The sequence below is a fragment of the Nymphaea colorata genome, chromosome 2 (genome assembly GCF_008831285.2).
Source record: "Nymphaea colorata isolate Beijing-Zhang1983 chromosome 2, ASM883128v2, whole genome shotgun sequence".
NCBI classification, from domain to species: Eukaryota; Viridiplantae; Streptophyta; class Magnoliopsida; order Nymphaeales; family Nymphaeaceae; genus Nymphaea; species Nymphaea colorata.
The window spans coordinates 5322712-5348636 of NC_045139.1; the positions used below are offsets into that span (position 1 = coordinate 5322712).

The window sequence follows — 25925 nt, forward strand, 5'->3', positions numbered from 1 at the left end:
CACCAAAAAAGAAAAATCCTTATACAGGTTTAACTACTCACAGTTGGCCCTTGACATATATATGAAATTAATACAGGAGAAAGGCAAGAATATTGGAAGTTCAACTTATTCAAGTCCGTTCACACGCCTCTACTAGTCCAAAACCAATTAATGCGACCGTTTGATGCTTAGACATTAATTATCTGGTATCACTAAACACATCTTACTTTGTTAAATGTTTGAATTAGAATTCGGAATAGCTGGAAAGGTGTCGACTAAAGCAGATGTGTATAGCTACGGAATTCTTCTGCTGGAGGTGTTTACCGGAAGAAAGCCAACAGATGAACGGTTCCATGGTGATTTTAGCTTGAGGCAGTGGGTGGCTGAAGCGCTTCCGGTTGCAATCTCAGACGTCATTGATGGCCACCTTTTGAAGGAAAGCAACAGTACTGAAACTGAAAGATCAGCTGCTTGGAATGAGCTGCTGGTGATGATCATGGAGACAGGGTTGTCATGTTCAAGGGAGTCACCAATTGAGAGAATGGACATGAAGGATGTGGTCGCCAGGCTTAAAAGGACGCGACAGAATGCTTCCTGTTTCGAAGAATGACAAAAGAATAAACAAATTCTTCTTCATTTTTCTAAAATAAGGGGCCTGTTTAACTTTTTGTGCTTCTGGCTTATTTCTTTTCCCATCAATCTGGTGATGGAACTTCCTTTCAACAGAATAAAACCCTGAGCCCAGCGACGCCATCCCCATCTCTTGGGTGTGGTTGTCGTGTGAACTGTGAAGGTGCCACGGTTGATTGTACATATCTTCTGATTATAATTGTTCTCCTTTAATAGGCTTGTGTTCTTGATCGTTGCCCTTATTGTCTCAAACTTGGAACAATTAGGATGATAAGATCGTTTTGCATTAGAACATTTTTTATCAGTTTTTGAGATTTGAAAACTTTGGTCAATAATTTGGTTGTGCTAATATTTTGCAAAAAAAAAATGTTAAAATTTCTTAGAATCCATGAAAAAGTCGAAATTTATGTCGTTTTCTTATGTTCTTAAGTTTTCCAAACGTAACATTGTCTCTCTCACATACACACACACACACACACACACACACATATATATATATATATATATATATATATATATATATATATGATACATGTGGCTGAGGCCTGCACAGAATTAAAAGTCTTTAATTGATGTATATATTCTCTTTTAGAAAATTTGTAACTTAATTTCTCAAAATATAGAAGACTCATCTAATCTTTCGGAACACATTGCTTCAGATTTCGAAGTGGATGGGCACCGGTAATTATTACATCAATCAGAGTTTTTCTTGTCGGTAGCCCCTACCTTATTTGCCTATACTACTTTTCAAGTCTATTCAATCTCAAAATCACAAGTTATACCCAAAACTAGGTTTGACTATAGTCATAAATATCATTTTTATTTTTTAAACAGCGAGTTTTTTTTTCCCTATAGTACAGCAACCTTAGAAAAAGGCAAATATGGTAATTTTTTTAAATGAAAAATCTTAAATGTTAGGGGCAAATTAGATAAATGAGAAACTGATAACATAAAAAGTTAAGTAGATAAACAACAAATACAATTAAAAAATAGAAACAAATAATTTGACATTTACAGACTATGAAAAAAATCTAGAAATATAAAAACAGGAAAAAAAAGAGAAAACGAGAAAAAACACTTTTTTTGTTTTGGCATTTTTTTTAACTATTTTTTTCATATTTTTAGCACAGATTTTATAAGAAAAATTGCATTTTTTGTGATCATTTTCACAATCTAATTTTGGTTGTCATCTATGGCAACCTATGATTTTCGTCAGTAAGACAAACATGTGCAACTACTATGTTTAGGGATGTCAACGGATCAGATTCAGATCGGATACATCTTCAACCATATCTGTTTTTTCGGATATTCATATATTCGGATTCAGATTTAGATTCGAATTTGGATAAAGCAAAGTCATATCCAAATCCGAATCCGAAATCCGATTTTACAATCCGAATCCGATCCGAATCCGATTTTTATATTTATATCCGAATCCGAATTTTGAACCGGATTTTGCCATTTTTCAAGTATTAGATAGATGATATTTGTCTAAAACTGAATCCGATCCGAATCTATATCCGAATCCGATTCGATATTCATGTATATCCGAATCCGAATCCGAATCCGATCGGATGTCATTTATTAAATCCGAATCCGATCCGATTTCTTAATCGGATATTAATTTTTTATCCATATCCGTTTTTTTCGGATCGGATCGGTCGGATATCCGATTCAAATCGGATATCTTTAAATATGGACTAAGGGTATTTTAGTCATTAACTATATTATTATATGAAAGTTCGTACACCGTATGACACAGAGAACAAAATATAGGGTTCCACATTACCAAGAATTGTATAATGACAACCAAACTTTTCTATCAGATTAACTTATAATATAAGTTGTTCATTTATTTTTCATTCCAATAAATATTTCCATTAAGTGGTCAACTCGGGAACTTTAAGTGCTGTTTCTTTATGCATTTCTTAATAGTTATAAATGCTTTTCATTCTTAGACTAATTTTTATATTCTTCAATTCATTTCTATGAAAGAAAATTTGAGTTTTTAATTTTTTCTTTTTGCTGATTTGCATCTAAATCATTTAGATTACTGGATTGGCTGGTTCACCAAATTGGCAGCATCGTCGACTCGATCCAGAAACCGGTTTTAGTAATTAAGATGGCCTCGGTGCTTTTCATTTACCCAAAATTAAAGGTCTATGAACTTAATAGCTCTATTAGCTAACTTTTCTCGAACTGAAGAGCAATATTCAAAGATGCCATGATGAGAAGTGATCAGGTTCAGACCTAAGGCCTGTCTCGGATCAAGGTTTGGACTTAAGTTATTATTGTTAGTTAGGTGGTCTTAGTATATAAATAGGAAAACTCAGTGCTGCCAGATGCCCGATGGTTGTTTTATGGTTAAAATTTAGAAATTTGTTGCTACAATTATTTACTACTTATCATATTAATTAGTTATACTTCAGTTTTTGTCCTTTTGTTATTTTACCAATTTCATTTGAAACTTACACTTAAACGCCTTTAACTGCCTGTTAAAGTTTTTTATTGTTTATCGTTTTTAAATAATAGGCACAGGCTCAGGTTCAAATATAAATATATTGGTCCAAAGATGTCATTATCAAAAGATAGGCTCAGGTTCAAATATAAATATATTGGTGCAAAATTAAGGGTCCTCTTGAAAACTTCCAAAGGTAGGGTAGGGCCCACAAGAGACAAGGCCCCACGTCAAAAAAAATAAAAATGTACATATATATTTTATCAGTTATGGGTTCCAATATCATAGTTGGGTGAGCAGGAGGAGCATTTTCCTACTGCCTAATGTAAGTGCCAAAACCCTCACCTTTCCCCTCATCCTCTCAGCATAGAATCCTGCTTTGTGCAATCAGCTTGTGAACTTTATTTTGTGAAATTAATTCTTTATCCACCGGACAAGTTGAATCGTGATCAAGCAATATCTCATCCAAAAGGTTTATTGTTCTGACCTTAGCATGAATCTACACACAAAGAATTTTGCAAAAATATGTTCATGCTCCGATGGATGACAAAAACATGCTACTGTTCTTGATTATATAAAAAAAAACAAGCAGTGAAATGAAAGTGTAACTTTGCCAACTTCTCAAAACCTAAACTTGTTTCCGCAAAGGCTTCATTTCCTTACGCTTAAGGCACTGTGTCTAAGTTGAATATGTTGAGGGTCAATACATGATAGACCACATGATCGAAGTTAAAGGTAAAACCTAAAGGGAAGAGCCCAATCAAGGGACTCCCTTCGTGGTTGCCCACTCCAGTGCTTCTCTACCTTCACCAAGAGTACTGAAAACGCCGAAATGAAACGTGGTCCACAATAGCCTATGTCCTGCCCTAGAGGGCATCCATTGCCGTCGAGAGAAGCCCCCACAGCCGGCTGCCTGCCATTAGTGGAGCCACAAGCTTGCTGGGGAGCACTGGAGTGGGCAAGCGTCAACTTCGAGGCCATGAAAGAGAGTTGCAGGTTCAGAAGATCCTATCCAAATCAGCACGTGAAATTTCAACAACCATGAAGAGAAATTTCATGCAATTAAAACAGCTAGCCAGTGCACAACATAAATGTTCAAAGTTGCCCTTCATAACATCAGTTCAATACAAAAAAATGGTCTTATCCTTCATCTTACGATGATTCATTATATGAAAGATAGATTCTAGGCGACTGGATAAAAAGAGAGAGAGAGAGGACAGCTAAAATTTTATGTAGCAAACACAGGAAGCCAGTTAAAAGCAATGCAAATTCTAAAAAGAAAGGTAAGCAAAGCAAATTTTAACAAGAAAGGAAAAATTAGGTCTAACTGTTTCATAGTTTCTTAAAAAAAAAAAAAAAAGAGAACTTCCACACAGCGGGAGAGGGACAGAGAGATAGAGAGAGAGAGAGAGACTTCCTTATTACCCAAGCTACCCATGAGTCCACAACCAGTCCAGGTGATGCTGGTATGGCAGATGTATCTATGGGGCCTCCTTCTCACCCACCTAGGCACCATGATTCTGTCCATCTGCTTGTTCAATAAAGGTTATATGATAGATTTAAAGAAGCCTGATGTCAAATTTTTACAAAAACCACAGTTGAGAAATCAATCAGGTTCTGTTCAAATTCACTGCTATCTATGCTGGACATTTTCTTCCCATTTTCCAGTGGCAATTTTTGATGTTCGATGCAAACGATGAGCTTTTTTTTATTATAGAAGAGACTGGGAGAGCCCCTACCATAGTTTCTTGTTAGGTTCAGGGGTGGAGCCAAGGTAGGGCCCAGTTGGGACCTGACCCTACCTCAATTTAAAAAAAAAATTATATGTAAATTTTAGAAAATTTTATTTGTTTTTTACGTAAATTTTAAAAAATGATATTTCGATCCTAGTCAAAATTTAGGAAGTTCAATTTGGCCCTTTTCATGAAAAATTTTTGGCTTCGCCCTTGTCAGGTTTGAATGTCTTAGTTCATAATAACAATCTCAAAATTGTGGGTCAAACAGACAAATTTACGTGGTGCAATAATCCTAGTGCGAACCACATTGAGAAATGCAAGCTAGACTGGGCTATGGTCAGTCATCAATGGTTTCAAGTCCAAAATTTTAACTTCTCGTTATGCATCTTACCTAGAGCTACTTCAGATCACAGTGCCATCATCCTTAATTGGAGTTCCCGAGGAAATAAAGTTTATGGTAGGAAAGTTTTTAGAATGCATGATTGTTGCTTTTCTAGAGAAGACTCTGAGTCAGAGAGTTGAGAGATCGAGCCTAGAGGTTGTGCAATGATCCGCTTATGTCTAAGATGGAACAGACGGGAAGGAATTTGGCATTGTGGAACTTCCACATGTATGGCAACATTCCTAAAAAATCAAATCTTTAAAGGAGGAAATTGGCAATGTTCAGCAAAATGAGGAGGAGAGAAACAACACGGAATGGATCCTCAGGAAAGAGCTTGAATCCTCCCGCAGAGAGGAGGAAATTTTTTGGCGACAGAAATCTCGCATAAGATGGCTTGCGCAAGAGAACTGAAATACCAAATTTTTTCAAATTCACTGCTAGAGTAAAGCAAAAAAAAAAAAACGATAAGAACCATGCAAGTTAATGATGTTAGCTCAGATGATCCTGAGATGATCCATACTTTATGGTGGAATTACTTCAATGAGTTCTACAATGAGGATGGTTGGGGAGGTAATCTCCTCCATTGACTAGTTGAGGGGCTGGCGGTGTAGGTACAAGAAAATACTGATCTCTGTACCCCGGTTGGCAGGGAGAAATCCAACAGGCCATTCGAAGTATAGGGAATGACAAAGCTCTAGGTCTGGAAGGATAGAAAATATGTGTAATCACATATTTTTTGGCACATCATTGGTGAAGATGTTTCTGCCGCAATGGCTGCTTATTCTTTCAAGACTGGAAGGATGGTTCAGAAGATAAATCAATCCCATTTTGTGCTCATTCCAAAGCACGAGAATGCCTCCAATTTCTCGGAGTTCCGCCCATTGCGTTATGTACTAATATTTACAAAATCATTTCAAAGATCATGGTGGCCAGAATGAAAAAGATCCTCACTAGCGCTGTTTGCAAAGGTCGGGGGTGTTTCTGCCCAACAGATTCATTTGTGAACAAGTATTTCTTTGTCCTGAGATGATCAACAGCTTAGACAACCATAAATAAGTATTTCTTTGTCATGAGAGTTAAGTGGGCATTTCTGAAGAGAGCCCTTCTCCATCTTGGTTTCTGTGAGGATTGGGTCTCTAGGGTAATGATTTGTGTTGAATGGTAGAATAACAAGAGAATCAAAATTCCCAAATTCAGAGGAATACTGGTGAACATTCCCAATATTTACTATGTGGATATTTCTTATGTGAACATTCCCATACCTCCTACACGGTCAAGATCTTCCCCTTTTCCGCTCATATGTAGAGCCCACCATCATCCAGATGAACACCTTCCATGCTCAAGAGTTTATTCAACATCTGATCTCACCTTGGATCTCTCATTCTCATTCAGCAGTCTAGAATCTCTCATGGAAAGGATGTGCTGATGATGGGGGATACAGAAGTTTCAAAGATTCGCCACAGTGACATCTATGAAGTGGTCCGGCTTTGCAGGGCAGTGGATAAATCTAAAGCTGTGTTGTGGAAAAATACAGCTATCGCTAGAGCTAAACGGTGCACCTTTTTTGGCGATAGAGGGACGCTTTTGAGTCAAGACAGAATCCAAAGTGTTGGTGCCTTTGTGTGAGAGCAAAAACGTCATTAGTAGATATGCCTGGTTTGGGAAGCACAGAGAATAGGTTTGCTGCCGGATGATTTCATCTATAAGGCCAGACTCGTGGTCTTCCTTAGAGTTATGGGAGTTTGCTATCCAATCAGTGATTCTTCATTGCAGGAACAAAGATACCTTTGTCCTTGTTGTGAAGAACATAAGGGGTGAGGCTATCAGAACAGAGAGAAGTTTGGTTGATCTGGATCAGATCGTCGGTGGGAGGCTCAACAATTGCTCTATGCGGTTGTATTTTTTTATGCTTCTTGGTACCCTCTTTTTCCTTTTTATATCCCTATCTATTTTTTCCTCTCTATTTTTTTTGTCAAATAAAAGGGTTGGGGGCCCCTTTTCCCGACATGTTGCAAACTAAATATTCAAGACGGCCTTGATTGTCTGATCCTTTTGTTGTGAAAACCGGCTTTTGAGTCAAATAGACAATGCTGCCAATTTGGTGAACGGGCCAATCCAACAATCTAAACGATTTAGATGCAAGTCAGCAAAAATTCAAATTTTGGGCAAAATGAATGGAAAAATCTATACATAATTAATTAAGAATAAAAATTTAATCTAGCTTACCCTTTTTTTTTTGTAATTTTCAAACTCACAATGAAGGAAAGAAATCAGATTAAATGGGGAATTGGTAAATGAGCTTGAACAAGTTGAGCTCGGTACAGAGTAGAGCATGAGCCAGCAACATATGAGCCGACTTGAGCTAGGAGCTGACCGAGCTCAAGCTTGAGCTCCACTCCTCGTGTGCAGCTCCAGAACTAGTCCCCATATATTCTACTACAAATAACATATGCCCAGATGTTCCCTATCTTATTGTTGGAGCAGTCAAACATTCAAGACTGCCTCATGGTCTGATCGCTGTGTTGAAAGAACCGGTTTCTGAATGGAGTCGACAATGTATGCTGCCAATTTGGTGTAAATGATTTAGGTGCAAAACAGAAAAAAAAAAGGAAAAAATGAATGGAAGAATATAAAAACTAATTAAGAATAAAAATCTTTTTATATCTTTTAAGAAGTGCATAAGGAAACAGCAGATCGAGTTGACCACCGAATGGAAGCATTTATTGGAAATGATTTCTCCCAAGCCAGCCGATTCCGGTAACATCGATCACCTGATCGGTGGTAATGTATATAGCTCTGTTGTAAATGTCAAGTAAGACCGCGTCCACTAAATGCAGTGTACTCAAGTTCCATCAGGCCTTTTAAGAAGAAACACAAAAAGGATTGAGTAGAATCCTGGAAAAAAGAGAGCAAGATATTGGAAATATGTTGTTACGGTAAGGGCTGCTAAGAACATACGGTAAGGGCTGCTAAGAACATACTTGTTGATGTAATCTTCCGTGCCAAGCAAGGCGGTCATAAGAAGACCTACGAATTAGAAAAGTCCTGTTGATGTTACCAGACATGCCAGAGGCAGTGAGTGTGGAAATAAGAAACGATATCGCTTTCCTGAGTCTTCCAACAGTTTGAGTTAAACAAAAAATGAAGGCCAAATTTCCTGGAAGAAGTGAATATACAAAAGGACGTTGCTAATTGTACATTATCATAAGATTGCTTGGCACCACAATTACACGATAGTAGCATGTAGAAGCAATGTACATCAACCATTTCCTATCATGTTTTGAACAAATAGACGTTCTAGCCATTCTAGTCTGATTGCGAGATGAAAGTCAGCAGCCTATCGCATCGAAAACGAGTGCATGAAGTTGGCCTAGCGAGACTTGTTGATGTGGCAAAAAGAGAACAAGATATTGGAAATATATATGTTGTTACGGTGAGGGCTGCTAAGAAAGAGACTTGTTGATGTAATCTTCCGTGCCAAGTAAGGCGCTCGATGTGAAAAATAAGAAGAGCTATGAATAGAAAAGTCCATTGATGTGATCTGCAGCCCTTGCCAAATGCGCTGAGTGTGGAAATAACAAAGGATACCGCTGTCTTTTTGAAAGCAATAGACTTGACTCTTACAACAATTTGAATTAAACAAAGAAAAATGGTGAATTTTTCTGGAAGAAAATCTATAAAAGGACCTTAATTGATAATTGTTCATGGTGATAACATTGATAGGCACCTCGATTAAAATGTTAGTAGTATGTAGAATCCATGTACATCAACCATTTCCTACCCTGTTTTGAACAAATAGACGTTCAAGGCAGCTAACCCCGTCACCGTCTAATTGAGACATTCTAAAGATCAGCTATGAGTGGACGATTGTTTGGTATATTTATCTTATTTTCAGCTAATTATTAATTTTTTCATTAGTTTTTCAAAATTTACCACATTTTTCCTTTTTTCACGCTCACCGCATTATATTATATGATAGAAAAACCTCACCATTTAAAAACTGGAAACTATATCTGCAACATTGATTTGTGATTGAATAAGGTTGAGAAGTAGTAAAGGGAAAAAGACTTAAGGGCTAAGAAGAAAAATTCTCATTGATGAAACCATCTTGATTTGGAAATATGAAGTAATGTGTTCCAAGTAGATCTGAGACTTCTACAACTTGGAAAATAAAATGACAAAAATTTCTAGAAGAGAATCTATACATAAATTAAAGACCTTGATTCCTGTTCATGCATCTTCTGCATAGAAAATTGGACAGGCATGGCTACCACCGGTTGGTCACCTCAGCCACTCGGCTTTCTTTTGTGTTTCTCATCCTTCACCTTGATTGTGGTTCTCGGCCAAAAGGAGATGCCCGCAGCCCTTGTTTCTCTCAACAACGTGACTGATCAATTAGCATTGCTGTCTTTCAAATCATTTGTCACTAAAGACCCTTATAATGTGTTATCAAATTGGAATTCCAACATCTCTTTCTGCAACTGGAATGGAGTTTCATGCAGTCATGGTTCACAAAGGGTAGTTGCTCTAAACCTCTCCGGAAAGGCACTTGAAGGTACTCTCTCCCCATATGTCAGCAATCTCTCCTTCTTACAGGTTCTTGATCTTACAAATGATAATTTCCATGGTCAGCTTCTCATTGATTTTAGTCGCCTCGCTTTGTTAGAAAATCTTTCTACAAAAAAAAAACAATTTTGAGGGGTTGATCCCACAAACATTGAGCCATTGTCAAAGTCTCCAAGTATTGTCAGCACAAGATAACCAATTCTATGGAAGCATCCCAAAGTTTTTAGGTAGTTTGTCAGAATTCAAGTACTTAAACATTCGTGGAAATAGGCTTACTGGCACCATTCCAGTTGTTTTGAGTAACCTCACAAAACTAGAGTGGTTTATTCTCGGTCACAATGAGATACATGGGAACATTCCTCCTGAGTTGGGAGGCCTAACCCACTTGAAGGCCTTTAGTGTACAAATGAACAATATCACTAGCAAATTGCCTGAGAGCTTGTTTAACCTATCTGCTCTTCAGATTTTGAGCTTTCAGTTCAATCAACTAACAGGGCATCTCCCAAAAGATGCTGGCCGCTTCCTGCCCAATCTCCAAGGACTCTACATGGGTATAAACAATTTTGATGGCCCTCTACCGGCTTCTCTTTCTAATGCTACAAGACTTCAACTTCTTACTACAGAAGGCAATAAATTTAGTGGTCCAATACCATTAGAATTAGGTAGTCTATCACAACTCAGGTACCTTTACCTTTGGGGAAATATGTTGACCAATGTCCATGGTAGTCGTGAGCTCTCCATTCTCACATCCTTCACCAAGTGTCGGATGCTAGAGAAAATTAATCTGTCACAAAACCTTTTGAAAGGCATTCTTCCTGCTTCTATTGGAAACCTGACAACCACCTTATGGGGACTTAGTCTTTCCTCTAATCAGATTGAAGGTCCTATCCCATTAGCCCTAGCCAACTTGTCCAAGTTGACTTTATTAATCTTGAGATTCAACAAAATAAAGGGACCCATTCCACCAAATATAGGATCAATGAACAGGTTACAGGTGTTAACTCTTTCTGGCAATGACTTAGAAGGTTCAATTCCAAACTCACTTTACCAGTTGGTCCACATGGTTAAGCTCTATTTGGACATGAATGCACTCAGTGGGCCAATCTCGACCTCTATAAACAATCTCACATATCTGCAGAACTTGCATTTAAATTCAAACAGTTTCTCATCAGCAATCCCTCCTGCCCTTTGTGAGTTGAAGAATTTGATATGGCTTTACTTGCAAGACAACTTTTTCACTGGTCAGCTGCCTTTAGAAGTGGGAAATTTGGTTGTGGTGGACAAAATGGATATCTCTATGAACCAGTTGACCGGAGAGCTGCCTGTGTCCTTATCGAGGCTCCAAATGCTAGAATATTTGAATCTCTCCAAAAACTCATTTGATGGCCACATTCCCGAAAAACTTGATAGCATGGTAAACATTCAAACTATTGACCTTTCTCACAATAAGCTTTCTGGTGAGATCCCGAAATCATTGGAAAATCTTCGACAACTCCAGATTTTGAACCTATCATTCAACCAATTGGAAGGAAAGGTTCCAAGTGGTGGGAATTTTGCAAGCCTTTCTACCGAGTCATTTGTGGGGAATGATGCACTATGTGGAGCTCCTAAATTCCATTTGCCTGCATGTTTAGACAAAAAAGCCAATCGCACGACTAAAGTGGTTGTTGGTTGTGCAATTGGGGGGCCTGCTCTTCTTCTTGTGGTTTGCATCCTCTTGGTTGTCTTAGACAATAGGAAGCGGGGAATGAAGGAAACTGATGAGGTTGAAAGATTACATGGAACTACCCTCCCAGTGATCTCGTATTCACAGTTATCTCATGCAACAAACAACTTTAGCGATGCAAATTTTCTTGGGAGTGGAAGCTTTGGTACAGTGTACAAAGGCATTTTGATGGACGGAACAACTGTGGCTGTCAAGGTCCTAAACTTGTTATCTGAGGAAGCATCAAAAAGTTTTGACATTGAGTGCAATGTGATGTGCCAAATTAGACACCGAAACATTGTTAAAGTCATCACATCCTGCTCCAATAGAGATTTCAAGGCTTTAATTGTCCAATACATGCCCCTTGGGAGCTTAGAAGCCTGTCTACATTCCGGTGCCCATCACTTGAATTTCTATCAAAGATTGGATATCATGCTTGATGTTGCTTGTGGTCTAGAATATCTTCACCATGGTTACTCAGAGACTATAGTTCATTGTGATTTGAAGCCAAGTAATGTGCTACTAAACGAGAACATGACTGCTTATGTTGGTGATTTTGGCATTGCAAAGATGCTAGTTGGTCAGAATTCTTCTACTCTTACAGCCACTCTTGGAAGCACTGGATACATTGCTCCAGGTACCTTCTCTTAATTCTATCATCATTGTTGTGTTTTTCTTGCATGGTACTATAATGGGTTGTGTTATTCCTTGAATTGTTTCCTTAGACGATTCTGTCTTGATTCCCATGGAGTGAAATTTTATAGATCAATGGGCTGGAATATGCTTGATCTTAATCAACCTGTTGAGAACTGATTATGAGGAACAATAATTGAAAGAGGGTTCGCTAAGGAATTTTGCTAATCCTAACAACTTTACTATTGACTCTATTTATTTCTTTAACAAAAGTCATTTTCAACATTTGAAATGAGAAGGTAAATAGGAACAAGAAAATGAAATGTTCGGGAACTAAAACAATTAACTATTGGTCCCCTTAATGTTCTAGTAATGCTTTCTTTCTCATTTCCTCTCACATTTTCACTTTTTCTCTTACTCTCATTTTTATTCTTACTTCACTATAACCATTATCCCCATTTTGATGAAACCAAAAGAGTGCATGTTTGGGCATTATTTAACTTTCAACCTAAATCACTTTACACCGTTACCATGTCCTTCATGCTTGTTCTCTTTAATTTTGTAAAAGTATTGCAGAAAGAAGTTATGGCTTGAGCTGGCCAGGAAGGTGCACCTACTCCTTGTTGGAGACTATTTATTTGCATGAAGTAAATATATATATATATATATATAATACCACCACTTGGGCAAGATACAAAACCCAGGCCTATTAAAATTAATCATTGATATTTTTTTTGTAATCTAACCTTACGGATATATATGATCTTAAGAGTGATTTAATGAGCAACATATATTAAGTTAGTCATTTTTCTTACTTAAATAATGTTTTTTTAATAGTAAAAAAAAATGAATGGCTCTTATACCATCAAATGGTATAAAGATCAATTATTTTTTACAAAAATGACTTGAACTAAAAACATTATTTATATTAAATTAGTGGTTATAAACACATTAAAAGGTTCACATTTTGTTTAAAACATTTTTTAACATGAATTTAAGGGGTCTGGTTTTATCCCTTACGCAAGTAGTCTGTTCCTTCCAATATATATATATATATATATATATATATATATATATATTCAGATTTAAGCCTTTGACATTCATGACATTGGCTGGAATAGGTGAATGTTGAATGCGCCCTTGTCCCCACCCACCAAATGCAGCTAGCTTGCTGATCAATAGAAGTCAATTCTTTAGAGGTTTTTGGTTAGAAATTTTAATTATAATGATTTGTCATATAACTTGTAGATCAACCTTGCGATAGATAGCAGAATAACGAAAATGATCTTAATTAATTGCACCATTTATGTTACGAATCCACAAAACCATATGCAAATGATCCAAACAAATTTTGGAGACGCACAAAAAAAAAAAATCCTTATAAAGGTTTAACTTCACGGAATTGACCCTAGACATCTACCTGAAATTAATACAGGAGAAAGGCAAGAATATTGGAAGTTTAACTAATTCAAGTCCATTGAAATGAATTAATGCAACTGCTTGATGCATGACCAATAATTAGCAGGTATTTCATTAATCGTGTCTGACTTTGTTGAGTGGTTGAATTAGAATTCGGAACCACTGGAAAGGTGTCGACCAAAGCAGATGTGTACAGCTATGGAATTCTTCTGCTGGAGGTGTTTACCGGAAGAAAGCCTACAGATGAACGGTTCCATGGAGATTTTAGCTTCAGGCAGTGGGTGGTTGAAGCACTTCCGGTTGCAATCTCAGACGTCACAGATGGCCATCTTCTGAAGGAAAGCAATGGTACTGCAACTGAAAGATCAGCTGCTTGGAATGATCTGTTAGTGATGATCATGGAGATAGGGCTGTCATGCTCTAGGGAGTCTCCAATTGTAAGAATGGACATGAAGGAGGTAGTCGGCAGGCTTAAAAGGATACGACAGAAGGCTTCCTCTATTGAAAAATGACAAAAATAAACAAATTCTTGTTCATTTTTCTAAAATAAATAGGGTTGTTTAAATACTTTTGCTACTGGCTCATTTTTTCCCCAATGCCTTGTCAGAAAAACTTTCTTTCTTTCATAACAGAACAAACCCCTGAGCCTAATGACGCCATCCCCATCTCTTGGGCATGGTTGTGCTTTGAAGATCAAAGATGAGGGTCAAATTCGACTGTAAGTTGAATATCTCAAGTAAACCGTTAGTTTTAAATAAAAGTTGGCATCGAACCGGCTACATGACGGACAGAAGCAGAAGCATAATGGTCAGACTCTGCCCAATAACTAAATGAGCCACACTCAAACTGATAGGAAGACCTTCATGAATGCATAGAGCCCGATTTTTTATTGAGCATCAGGCCAATCCCACCCGAGTGTTTTATAGGACAGTGGTTCCTGAGTGGGCGTTTAGTTAGGAAATTTGGGTCGGGTTGAGATACCGGAGAAACTTTGTTGTAGAAACCTACAAAGGCGTTCATCCCGGCCTAGCCTACAATAGCTTTTTTTTTTTTTTTTTAAAGGAGCCCATGCAGTTGGGTATTTTAGTGCACCAAACATAGTATTTTAGTGCACGAAATTTTGTGGGTCAGTATGATTAATGGCGAATATGTTCCTGTTTAAATAGAAAAAAGAAATTTGTTTTACAGATAAAAAAATTTCAGAAAAGTGAAAAGGCTCAAAAAGACGGTTCTTTTTCTGTAATTTCAAAGATGCCTCTTTTTCTTTTTCTTTTGGCATTTGATTGTTGCATGCGCTAGCCGGCGCACACAACTCGAACTCCTCATTCGAGTCCCTTCCTCCCTTTCTCTTATACGTTTATACGTTTTCTGTATTCCTTTTTGAGAATCATTGACAATTTGTCACATAATTATATGTTCTCTTTCTTTTTCTACCTTTATCTAGATATCATGCCTTTCCATGTAACGTAAGCAAAACAATTGGAACTGCCTCGTCATTCACTTGGTAAGATGGATAGACTTTAAATGTCATTTTCCATCTTGATCACATGCCCAATTGAACCGTTCCAAAAAAGAAACAGATATGGAAAAAACATTAATCTCTGATTAAGAAATAGATCGTCTTCGGATTTAAGATATAACATCCGACCGGATTAGGATTCAGATTCTGATATATATAAGTATCGGATCAGATACAGATTCAGTTCAGATTTAGTTTTAAGTAATTACTCATATTCCGCAACCTTCTCATTAAGAACATCGTGAACAGTCGCCACCGATACCCTTGGAGAAGTTGAGAGGACTCGAGAGAAGTTTTTCTTGAAAGTCGATGGACCTAAATACAAAAAATAAAAATGAAGAATATTTGAAAAGTGGGAAAATCTGCAAGGATGGATGGGATACCAATGAATTGGATTTAAATAATAAAATATATTATTAACTGTCCATGGTTTTGAGCTCCCAAATAAATGAAAAAAAAAAATCATATCCAAATTTGTATCCGAAATCACATTCCACAATCTGAATCTCATCCGAATCTAAATTTTTTCCTCATCCAAAATCAGATTTCATAATTTGAATCTGATCTAAATCCATTTTTTTCATCCTAATCTAAGTCTGAAATTAGATGTCACAATCAGAATCCAACCCGAATCCTATTTTTGTATTTATATATGAATTTGAATCTGAATCCATATTTTCAACTGAATCTGGCTTATTTACAAACTGTAAGAGCATTGAATATAGAAATTTTTATTTAAACCTAAGTCCCATCCAGATCTGATCGGATATTTTTGTATATTTGAATCTGAACTGAATTCGACTGAATGTAACTAAATCTGAATTCATTCCAATGTTTATGCATATATGAATCTAAATTTAATTGGATGTCAGTTCTTAATTTCAAATCATATCTGGTTTTTTAGTTGATTAGTAAATTTCTTTTCTTCATCCAAATGTTTTTGGAGCAGTTGGCTTGGACATTCGATTCAAATCAGACATCTTGACATCCTTAGGTTGAAGCTTCCCACTCCAACCGACATGTTTCACCATTATAAATAGGGGACGAATCCATTTGTGTGTGTCATGTGGATAGAGCTGTAAAATGAGTCGAACCAACTCAAGCTCGACTCAAATTTTGAGTTTCATAAAATTGATTTGGTTGAACTTGACTAAACCATTTATCTATGCGTTGAAGAACTGACCTCAGAATGGTGAGAATTTGTCCCTGTGGAACTTGTCTTGCATAAGTTGTTCTTCCTCATGATAAGTCAATAGATCGAATACCCGGCCCCCGGCACTCAAGTCAAAGGTCCGGTGCCAAATTACCAAAGTTAGAAAGAGGAAAAAATGCCCTTCAGAATTAGGGTAAAATTGACAGAGAGCATTTCTTTCACTTCTGATTTGAGAAATTTGGTGGTGATTCTGCCGTTGACTGTTGAATGTTTGTTTCTTCGTCCTGATCAAGAAGAAAAACCGAGAAATCATTTCTGAACGAAGTTATGCGTGACCGACCACTTAGTTGAACTGTTACATTTTCCTATAGAATAAATGCTTGATCCATTCAAATGCTACGAAATTCTGTTTTCATCTCAGTTTTTGAATTTTGGAGATACGTAAACGGTAGTCATGGCCATCACCAGTTGCTTAATATATAGAGAGAGACAGAAAAAACTAACCTACAGAAAATAAAGAAGCCATAGTTGCAGGGCCGAGAGCGAAAATAGAGAGGAATGAATGAAGATCTTCGATGAATCCCGAGTCGTGTGTTCGTTCGATGCGAACAGAGCAGGCTTCGCGAATTTCAGCTTTGCTGCTCATGTTCAAGGGGCAGAAAATCGAGGGATCTCAGAATCACCGACAGCCCCAAATTCGGTTTCCTCCCTCTTTCCTCCGCTGGAGAAGCTCTTTTGCCGTCTTAAATCAGAGAAGAGACCAAAGCCTTTGAACGGAAGCAAATATGACTGCCAGAGTTTGTGACTCAGTGAAGGGTTGAGAGAACCTGCTGTCGAGCTGAACCTGTAGGCTGAGAACAGGAGCTGCCGAGAGGAGATTTCTGGAGATGATTCGTGAGGATCTGCAATGGGCTCGTCACTGACATCCGCAGCAGATAAATTCAGTCGACCCTGAGAAATTCCTGCGATAGGGGTTGCTGCCGGAGTACAGGAAGAATCCAGCGAGAAAGGCGCCCTTCCCTGACTTCCTTTCCCGCTGTTCTCTGGAATAATTTGCTGGGAAGGTGTATCAGGCGGGAAAGAGGAAGGCCGGCGCTGATTCTTCAGGCAATTCTAGCTGTCGAGAAGAAGATTATTCCAATTCCAGGTGTCTGAAAAACCTCTCTACAAGAGCAGTCGGTTTCCCTCTCTCGTTTTGCTCTGATGTCAAGGGATAACTTATTGAAGAAAACAGAGGAAGCGCGAAAGATAAAGTTGGAGAGAACTTGATTCTATTGATTCCTTTGAACAACGTATATATAGTACAAAAAAAGGTTATCGGTTTCAAGATTTTTGGTACACAAAATCATGATAATACACAATTTCTTGAAAAATTGAGAAAAAAATATTTCTCACTTTCATTTACAAGATCCACAATTTTTGGAGTGGATGAAGGATTACAAAAAAGAAGGTTAAAACGGAACAAATCTGCCATGTCTCCCTTTTAAGTAATTTTAGTAATTTCGATTTTATCAATCTCCCCAACGTCTTCCTTAATTTCCGTCTTTCTATTGATATCAAGATCCTCAACGTCTTCAGCAATTTCCTTGGTTTTCAGCACGGAAGTATCCCTAAAATCACGTTTTGCTGATTTGCATGATTAGCAACTGAAAATGTAGTCTGCATAACAATAACAGATCTTGATAAGAGATCTGATCCCTTTTTTCTTGACACTTTGTTTATCACACAGTATTTGCCTGATTATCTTACCTAAAATGGTTTGGCCTGTACTCTATATATTGAGAGTCCATCTTCTCTCAATAACATAAGAGAATGAATAAAGAGAGAGCTCCCTTTCCCATGGATGCAGACATTACCAGGTGCATGCTTGAGTTTTTTTTTTTTTTATATGTTTTAACACTTCTTTTATAGGAGGCTGGTAGAGTGTGCATGCATTTGCTTAGTTATATATGTACTAGCATATGTGATATGAAGTTCTAATAGTTTACTCTCATGCCTATGTGGTTGCAGTTTGAACATGGGAAACAGGAGCTACGGCCGATGCCTCAGAGGAACAAGCTTGAGGTATGGCTTAAGAAAACACTGTTGTTACTAGGCCTACTGAATCAAACCAATCTAGCAGAAAAACGAGCGATCTCAACCTGCTTTAAAAATGGATGAAACGTCTGCCATAAAGTTTAAACATGCATTACAAGACTAGAGTCAGTACATTTCTGCCTATGATGAAGCATGATAAGCATTCACACTTGGCGACAAACTATGAAACCAGTGAAGTTTTCAAGGAATTGATTTGTGTCTTGTGCATTTGGGTAGGTCAGCAGGCCTAGGGTGAGCGCTCAAGGATTAAGCACACCTCTAAAACTGGTGCCAATCGAAGAGGAAAAGAAGATAATGCCTCAGATGGAGGAATTTGAGGCGATGGTGGACGCAGTTATCAATCCAAATGCTGATATGGTCCGCAACATGCGAAGATTACCTGTCTTTGTGGCTCTATCAGATCCCTGAACTCTCGCTCTTAACATTATTCATCGCCTTACCATTCTTTCTGCCTATATGTGTTCGCTTGGATGATATAAAGAATTTTCCATTGTGAGAAGTTGTGAAGCGTTTGGAAGATGACTACTTAAGATAGAAGTTAAAACCTTACCTGGCAAAATCTTATCGTTTCTCTTACTGAAGGAAACCAAGGGTACTGCAACTGAAAGACCAGCTGCTTGGAATGAGCTGTTGGTGATGATGATGGAGATAAGGCTGTCATGTTCAAGGGAGTCTCCAATTGTAAGAATGGACATGAAGGACGTAGTCGCCAGGCTTAAAAGGATATCACAGAAGGCTTCTTCTTTTGAAAAATGTCAGAAAAACATTCTTTATTTCATAACAGATTAAACCCCTGAGCCTAACCAGTGCCATCGCCATCTCTTGGGCATGGTTGTGCTGTGAAGATCAAAGATGAGGGTCACAGTCGACTGTAAGTTGAATTTCTCAAGTAACCTTCTCCTGCTTTTGAATCTGCTTAGAATAACATTTATCGCAAAACGAAAAGGCCACCACCCAAATATGGAACCATTTCTCAATGTCCACAAGCTCCAGCATGCTGATACTCTTGGAGAAGCTGAAGTTCTTCCGCAACCTTCTCATTAAGAACATCGGGAACAGTCGTCACCGATACTCTTGGAGGAGTTGGGAGGACTCAAGAGAACGACTGGCCATGGTTTTCTTGAAAATCGATGGACCTAAATATAAAAAATAAAAATGTAAAATATTAGAAAAGTGAGAAAATCTGTAAGGATGGATGCCAATCGATCCTATTCAAATAAAATATATTCTTGACCGTAGGGAAACTTCTATACTCGGATTCAAGTTTGGACACAAATTTAAGAAAAGTAAGTCCCATCTGCATCTGATCCGATATTTTTGTATATTTGAATCTGAACTGAATTCAACTGAATATAACTAAATCTGAATCCGTTCGAATATTTTTGCATATATGAATCTAAATCTAATCGGATGTCATTTCTTAATTTCCAATCGTATCTAATTTTTTAGTTGGTTTGTAAATTTTTTAGTCAATTCAAATCACCATATTGGCATCCTTAGGTTGAAGTTTCCCCACTCCAACTGACATGTTTCACCATTATAAATAGGAGACGAGTCCATTTGTGTGCATCATGTGGATAGAGCTGTAAAACGAGTCGAGCCAACTCAAGCTCGACTCGAACTTGCTTTGTTAAGCTCAAGCTTAACTCAAAAATCGCAATTATAAACAAGTCAAGTTCGAGTTTCATAAAATTGATTTGATTGAACTTTAGTAAACCATTATTCTAGGCATTCTTTTGAAAATTTTCAAACTTAAAACCAAAAAAAGAAGTCAGGTCAAATGGGGAGTTGGTAAACGAGTTATGCTCGAGCTTTGCCTTGGACCATTGAATGGAGTTCAAGCTGACCTTGCATAGCTAAACTCGAGCTCGAGCCATGCTGAACGAGCTCAATTTTGACTCGGCCCGTATATATCCCTACAAGTGGATCAAGTGTGTGCTGAAGTGGTGTGAGGTCCCTGTGTAGTGAACTCACGGCATAAGCAAGTGTTGATGATTCATTTCTTAGTTTTAATTTTGACAGCACTCATTCCTGTTGAATGGTTTGCCCCATCACTGTATCCGTGCCTTTTCATGCTGAATGTTTAAACTCTTGGGTGGCTTTTTCCCTCGGAAGGATAATGAGATTGTTCTCCTCAAAGATGTTCCTTTCATCCAATTGACCTCACAATGGTGACAATATGTCCCTGTGGAACTTGTCTTGCATAAGTTGTTCTTCTTCATGCTAAGTCAATAGATCAAATACCCTTAAGAATTAGGAAAAAAAAAAGACCCTTCACATGATTATCATGAGTTCAGTGTACCCTCCCAGATTTTGAGAAATGTAAACTAACTTACTCTTTGGCAGTCTAGAAAAAGAAAAAAAAAATCACTTTGGCCCCTTCAAAAGTTTTTAAATCGTGAATTTTTCTTAGGCATAATAAAGTCAGCTGCAAATTTGAGGAAAAATATCGTAATTTTTAAAATTTGAAAAATCTTAAAAATTAAGGAAAAAATAGAATGTAGGAAAGAGCATAAAACATAACTAGATAATCCACAAATAAAAATTGGAAAATAGAAACAGTTTGACATTGAAAAGGGAAAAATAAAAAGGCCTAAAATGATTAAATGAGAGGCAAAAAATGGAAAAAAAGCTCATTTTTTAGTGCCTTTTTATTTTGGTACTTTTTTTCAAAAAAAGTCACCTTTTTTTTGGCTTTTTTTGGATGATTTGATTGGCTCAATCTGAATGCATTTTTCAAAAAAAAAAACTTGCTTTTCTTACTACGTGTCTGTTTATTGTTTTGAAATCTAAAGGGAACATATCATTTTCGTTCACACTTACCATATCATTGTCGTTTCACACTTGATAGCCTTCCCTAATATCTCTAAGGGTATTTATGTAATTTTTCCTAATGTGGGTTTGCTCTAATCACATGTAAAAGAAAACGCCGTTGTAGCTTGTGCTTTTTAATTTTTTTCTGATAGTGAAAACTGCTTTGTGTGGGGGGTGGCCGTGGACGTAAGAAAACGTTGTCTCCTCCAAACCACTTAAAATCTTTGTATGTTCTTTCTATGTCTTTCTTTTCTTCTGATTCAATTTCCTTAGTGTGTTAAGAAAGTGAGAGAGAGAGAGCCAAGTTTCTAAAAGGTGAGATAGGGTTCAGATCCATGGAGAGAGCGGCGCAACCAGATCCATTCCAGGCGCCCTTTTGCTTATGTTTATTTACTCTTTTGTACCGTCTCGGTTTGAGATGTGTTAGAATCGTTTTTGCTTATGTTCTTGTGCCGTCTCGGGTTCGGAGTTAGTGAACCGAGACGTTCTCTTTTGTATATAAACTCAAGGGCATGAAAACCTAATTATGTTTTTGATAATGAAGAATTGAGTTTGGTGACTTTCTCTCTCTTCTCCCTGCGTGGGACTTCTCCTTCTCTCTCATCCCATCTTCTTCTCCACCCAGTCTACTCGTCTTGTTGGTGGCGACTGGAACTTTTTCTTCTCACCCTTGACCAACGACGGCTGGTGTCTTTCTTCGATCTGATGGCGTCAATCCTCCTCCCGTCCTCAAAACTCTTTTCTTCTTCTCTCCAACTGGCTGAAGGAATCCACAGTTGAAGATTGCAAGGGGATGCTTCCAGCCGTCCAAGTGATCAATAGCCTATGCTTCACCCCAGCCAACACAAAGAAGTGTTTTACGGTGCATTCCTTTGCATACTCACGAAGGTTTAGAGGCCGAAATCACAACAGGGAAGGCTGCAGCAAAGGAGCATGTTAGTAGCTCTGATGTTCGACTTCCAAAGTAGCAGCACGACCATCAACCGATGAACGAACATCATTCTCCCCTGATCCTGCGATAGGAGGAAAAGCTGTGGCAGACCACAAAACAAAGATCAATCCACCTTGCTGAGCTTGATCTTGGGTAGCGATAGCGCATCAGCAACGAGATTCTATCAGTTGGTATCAGAGCAAACAATCTGCACCGGCGGAGATTCAAAAGGTTACAGACAAAGAGTAAAACAACACCGCAGGTTACAAATGGGAAGACAGCAGAAATCGAGCGACTCAGAGCCCCGTCGCTATTTTTCTGTGTAGATTTATCACTCGAGCCATAGATCTCCGGAATCGTCTGAGTCTCAAGCATCTTCCAGCAGATTTTCAGAATTTTTGAGGCTGTGGTTGGCAAAGAATCGATTTTTGAAGAGGCGCGGTTTCTCAGACGCTCTTTTCCCCAATTTGGGCGACCAAGAGCATTCCAGCATTGATTCAGCTCAAAATCTTGATTAATTTGTGTGGACAATCAATCCAGAAGCTTCCTGATGAATTTCTGAGCAAATCGAGCCCAAGATCGTTGAATTCCATCCAGAAACGAGCTCAGAATTGTGAGTGGAATTTGCTGGAGTTTCTTGCTACTTTTTCAGTGCGAAGGCTATTTTCCGGTGAACCTGATAAGTTCCGGCGCTGTGTTCTTTGATCCCCAGTGCTGTCGTGTGTTTCTGTGTCCAAAGCAGCCCAGAATCACCGGCATATGCGAGTCTCATCGTGTCTCAAGCAACAGAATCCAGTATTCTCGTCATATCCCATCACGTGTACCATTCAGCACGAGTCCAGGCACCCGACGAATCTCACTTTGCACGTGTCGGCTTCTCTTCAACGGGGGTGACATCGTGTCAGCGTGTCCCACCTCTTGATGCACGTGTCCAGGCTCGATTCTCACCTAAGTTCTTCTTCTTAGTCGCCTGGAAATCCCGAATCTGCATCAACTTCAAATCATCGGCGTTTTCAGCTCCAGCCTTCGTTCGGGTCGAGCAAACATGCATTGGAGTCGCCTTTGTCTTGGCTATCTTCTTACAAATTTTTAAATTTTTTGGTGAAGCATACCGGGAACAGCGCAATTTTGAGTGCAGACTATTCTAAAGAGCATCCTGTGACTAAGTTCCTGCTGAAATACAACCGAGTAACCTGTCTGAGGCGTCCCTTTTACTTAGGATGAGTTAGGCAACAAACTTGCTGTCACTGGGCTCCCTCAAACGTCCACCAACTTCATAAATCTTGGACCAACCAGCAAGGAGTCATGCCTTTCAGCCGAAGAGAAGACTTGCATATGGCCCGTGCAGAGGACTTAGTTCTTGGCGTCTACGCGAGGGACAAACACCTACAAGATATAGTGCTGATCCCTGGTTCGGAGATCAATCAAGGATTGAGAGTAGAGGTATGGACTGCGGGAAGATTTACGGATTGCGACTTGGTGTTCCAACACCCGAGCATCCACGGGTTCCACTTTGAGCTCGAGATCGACAAGGGGGCCCATCGAATTTGGGTGACCAATGTGACACTGACAGGTAAACTAAGTGTGGCAGGGTATAGCGTAAGACCACAGCAAACAATGAGGATCTATCTAGGTGAGGCTCTCCAAGTTGGAAACTCAAGCTGGAGCTTGGTGCTAGAGGTGACTCCCTCATCTCCGGACCAAGAAGATGGAAATCATAACCACGAGCAAAATGGAGGCTATGACAACAACCACCAAGAGCCGTACGTGGAAAGTCCGGAGGCACAAGTAATGCAGCAGCTTTGTGAGAAAATGATTCTTACAAGTTGCATGCTACTATGAAAAGGTTTACCGATTATGATTTTTTGTCTAATGCTAATGTGTTGAATGGTAGGGGTAGAATTATGTCTTTTTGGAGGAAGAATGTTGTGCAGGTTCTTAGTTACATTGTGGACACATATTGGGTTGGTATGTGTTTGAAGGACCTTCGTGATGGCAGGAAAACTATTATATTTGGTATCTACTTGCCTACGAGACTTGTGGGTAGGTTGGAGAGCAGGCTTGAGGCAGTGGTCTTCAGGATAAATGGACCATGTATGGTCATAGGGGATTTCAATGCAATGATGGGTAGCTGGAACAAAACGGGAGCTCCTCCTATAGCTAGATCTTCGCTGGCCTTCAATCGCTTCATTACATTCTGCCTTTTGAATGAAGTGGAGGATCCCTCCAAAAAATTTACGTGGTCTAATCATAGAAGGGGGTCACATGTTGTGTTGTGTAAGCTTGACTAGTGTTTTGTGAATGGTAAGTGGGTTTCTGAATTTGGTGGTAAGGGAACTCTCAAGGTCTCTACTTCCTCCACTTCTGATTACAGCCTTTTAGTGTATCAGACGTCCATGAATGGTATTCTAAACAAGGGTCGTCGTCCCTTCAGGTTTTTCAAGCCTTGGATCATGGATTCAGATGGGTTGGATATAGTTAAGAAGGAATGGGGCTCCAATGTCACTGGTTGCCCCATGATTAGACTCCTTAAGAAGCTAGGGTTAGTTAAAGCTGCCTTACTGAGATGGAATGCAGAGAAGTTTGGTCGGCTAGAAAGCAGGATCGAGAACCTTCGTCTTCACCTAGACCAGAGCAGGCTTCTTGTTGAACGTGGGGACTGGGGAGCTACTAAACAGGAGTATGAGGTTAGAGGTTTGCTCAATAAGGCCCTCCGTATGGACGAAGTTATGTGGAAGCAAAGGTCTCAGATTAGATGGCTTGCTGAGGGGGATAAAAACACATCTTTCTTCCACTTCATGGCCAACTGTCCTAAGGCTAAGCGGTATATCAGAGTCATTGAAGTTGATGGGGAAACACATACAGAGGAGGCCAAGATTTTGAAGGCGTGTACTTCCCATTTCCAGCAGCTTTTGGGGTCTGACTGGAGATATGTTTGCAGATATAGTAGATTGTGAGATGGTTACCGATGAAGATAACCAATGGATGCTTCGACCAATCATGAGAGAGGAGATCGTTACGGCAGTCAAGAATCTTGACAAGGACAGTGCTGCTGGCCCAGATGGTTTGCCGAACTATTTCTATAAGGACCGTTGGAGCATCATAGGAGATGATGTGGTTGTAGCTCTGCAAGATTTCTTCCTAAAAGCAAAACTTGTTGGTAGTGTTAACCACACCATGATCTGCTTGATAGCTAAAAAACGGAATGCAATCAGGGTTGAGGATTATAGGCTCATATTCCTATGCAACACCATTTATAAGATTATTGCAAAAATTATCGTTATCAGAATGAGGGATGTCATCATGCGACTGGTTCAAAGGAACCAAGCTGCTTTTTCTAAAGGGAGACAAATTCAAGACAACATATTATGGGCGAATGAGATTGCTAACTCTAAAGATTTCTGGTCGAAAGGGGGCTGTTTTATAAAGTTGGATCTCTCAAAGGCTTATGATAGAGTTTCTTAGAAATTTTTTGCAGAATAGCATGCATGTGATGGGATTTCACCCCAGATGGATAGAATTAGTGATGAAATGTGTTACTTCAGTGTCGTTTGAGATGGTGATTAATGGTCACTTGGGGGACAGGTTCACTGCTTCGAAAGGACTCAGACAGGGGGACCCGATGTCCCCATACCTTTTTATTCTTGTTATGGAAATCTTTAACCGCCGTATTCAAGTGCAGGTCCGCAACAAAACCATCCAAATTCCCAAGATCTGGAATGTTTCTCAAGAGACAAGAGTAGTTATGTATGCCGATGATGTTCTCATGGATTCTAAGGCTTCTATAAGTTCCTTTTGTGCCATTAAAGATATGCTTGAGCAATTTGAGAAGTTCACTGGTATGAAAGTGAACAAAGAAAAATCTGTTGTCTTCCTAGAAAAAATTCTAGATTGCACGGTAGA

General features: G+C 38.7%; 1 protein-coding gene across 1 annotated transcript; it reads left to right on the forward strand.

Moving 5' to 3' along the window:
* Window positions 1-10730: 10730 nt before the first annotated feature.
* On the forward strand, window positions 10731-19066 carry LOC116246855 (receptor kinase-like protein Xa21). Its single transcript, XM_031618752.1, has 6 exons — window positions 10731-11928; window positions 12061-12093; window positions 13659-13966; window positions 18191-18244; window positions 18494-18634; window positions 18860-19066. The coding sequence occupies exons 1-6, from the start codon at window positions 10731-10733 to the stop codon at window positions 19064-19066; spliced, it is 1941 nt and encodes a 646-aa protein (XP_031474612.1).
* Window positions 19067-25925: the final 6859 nt, after the last annotated feature.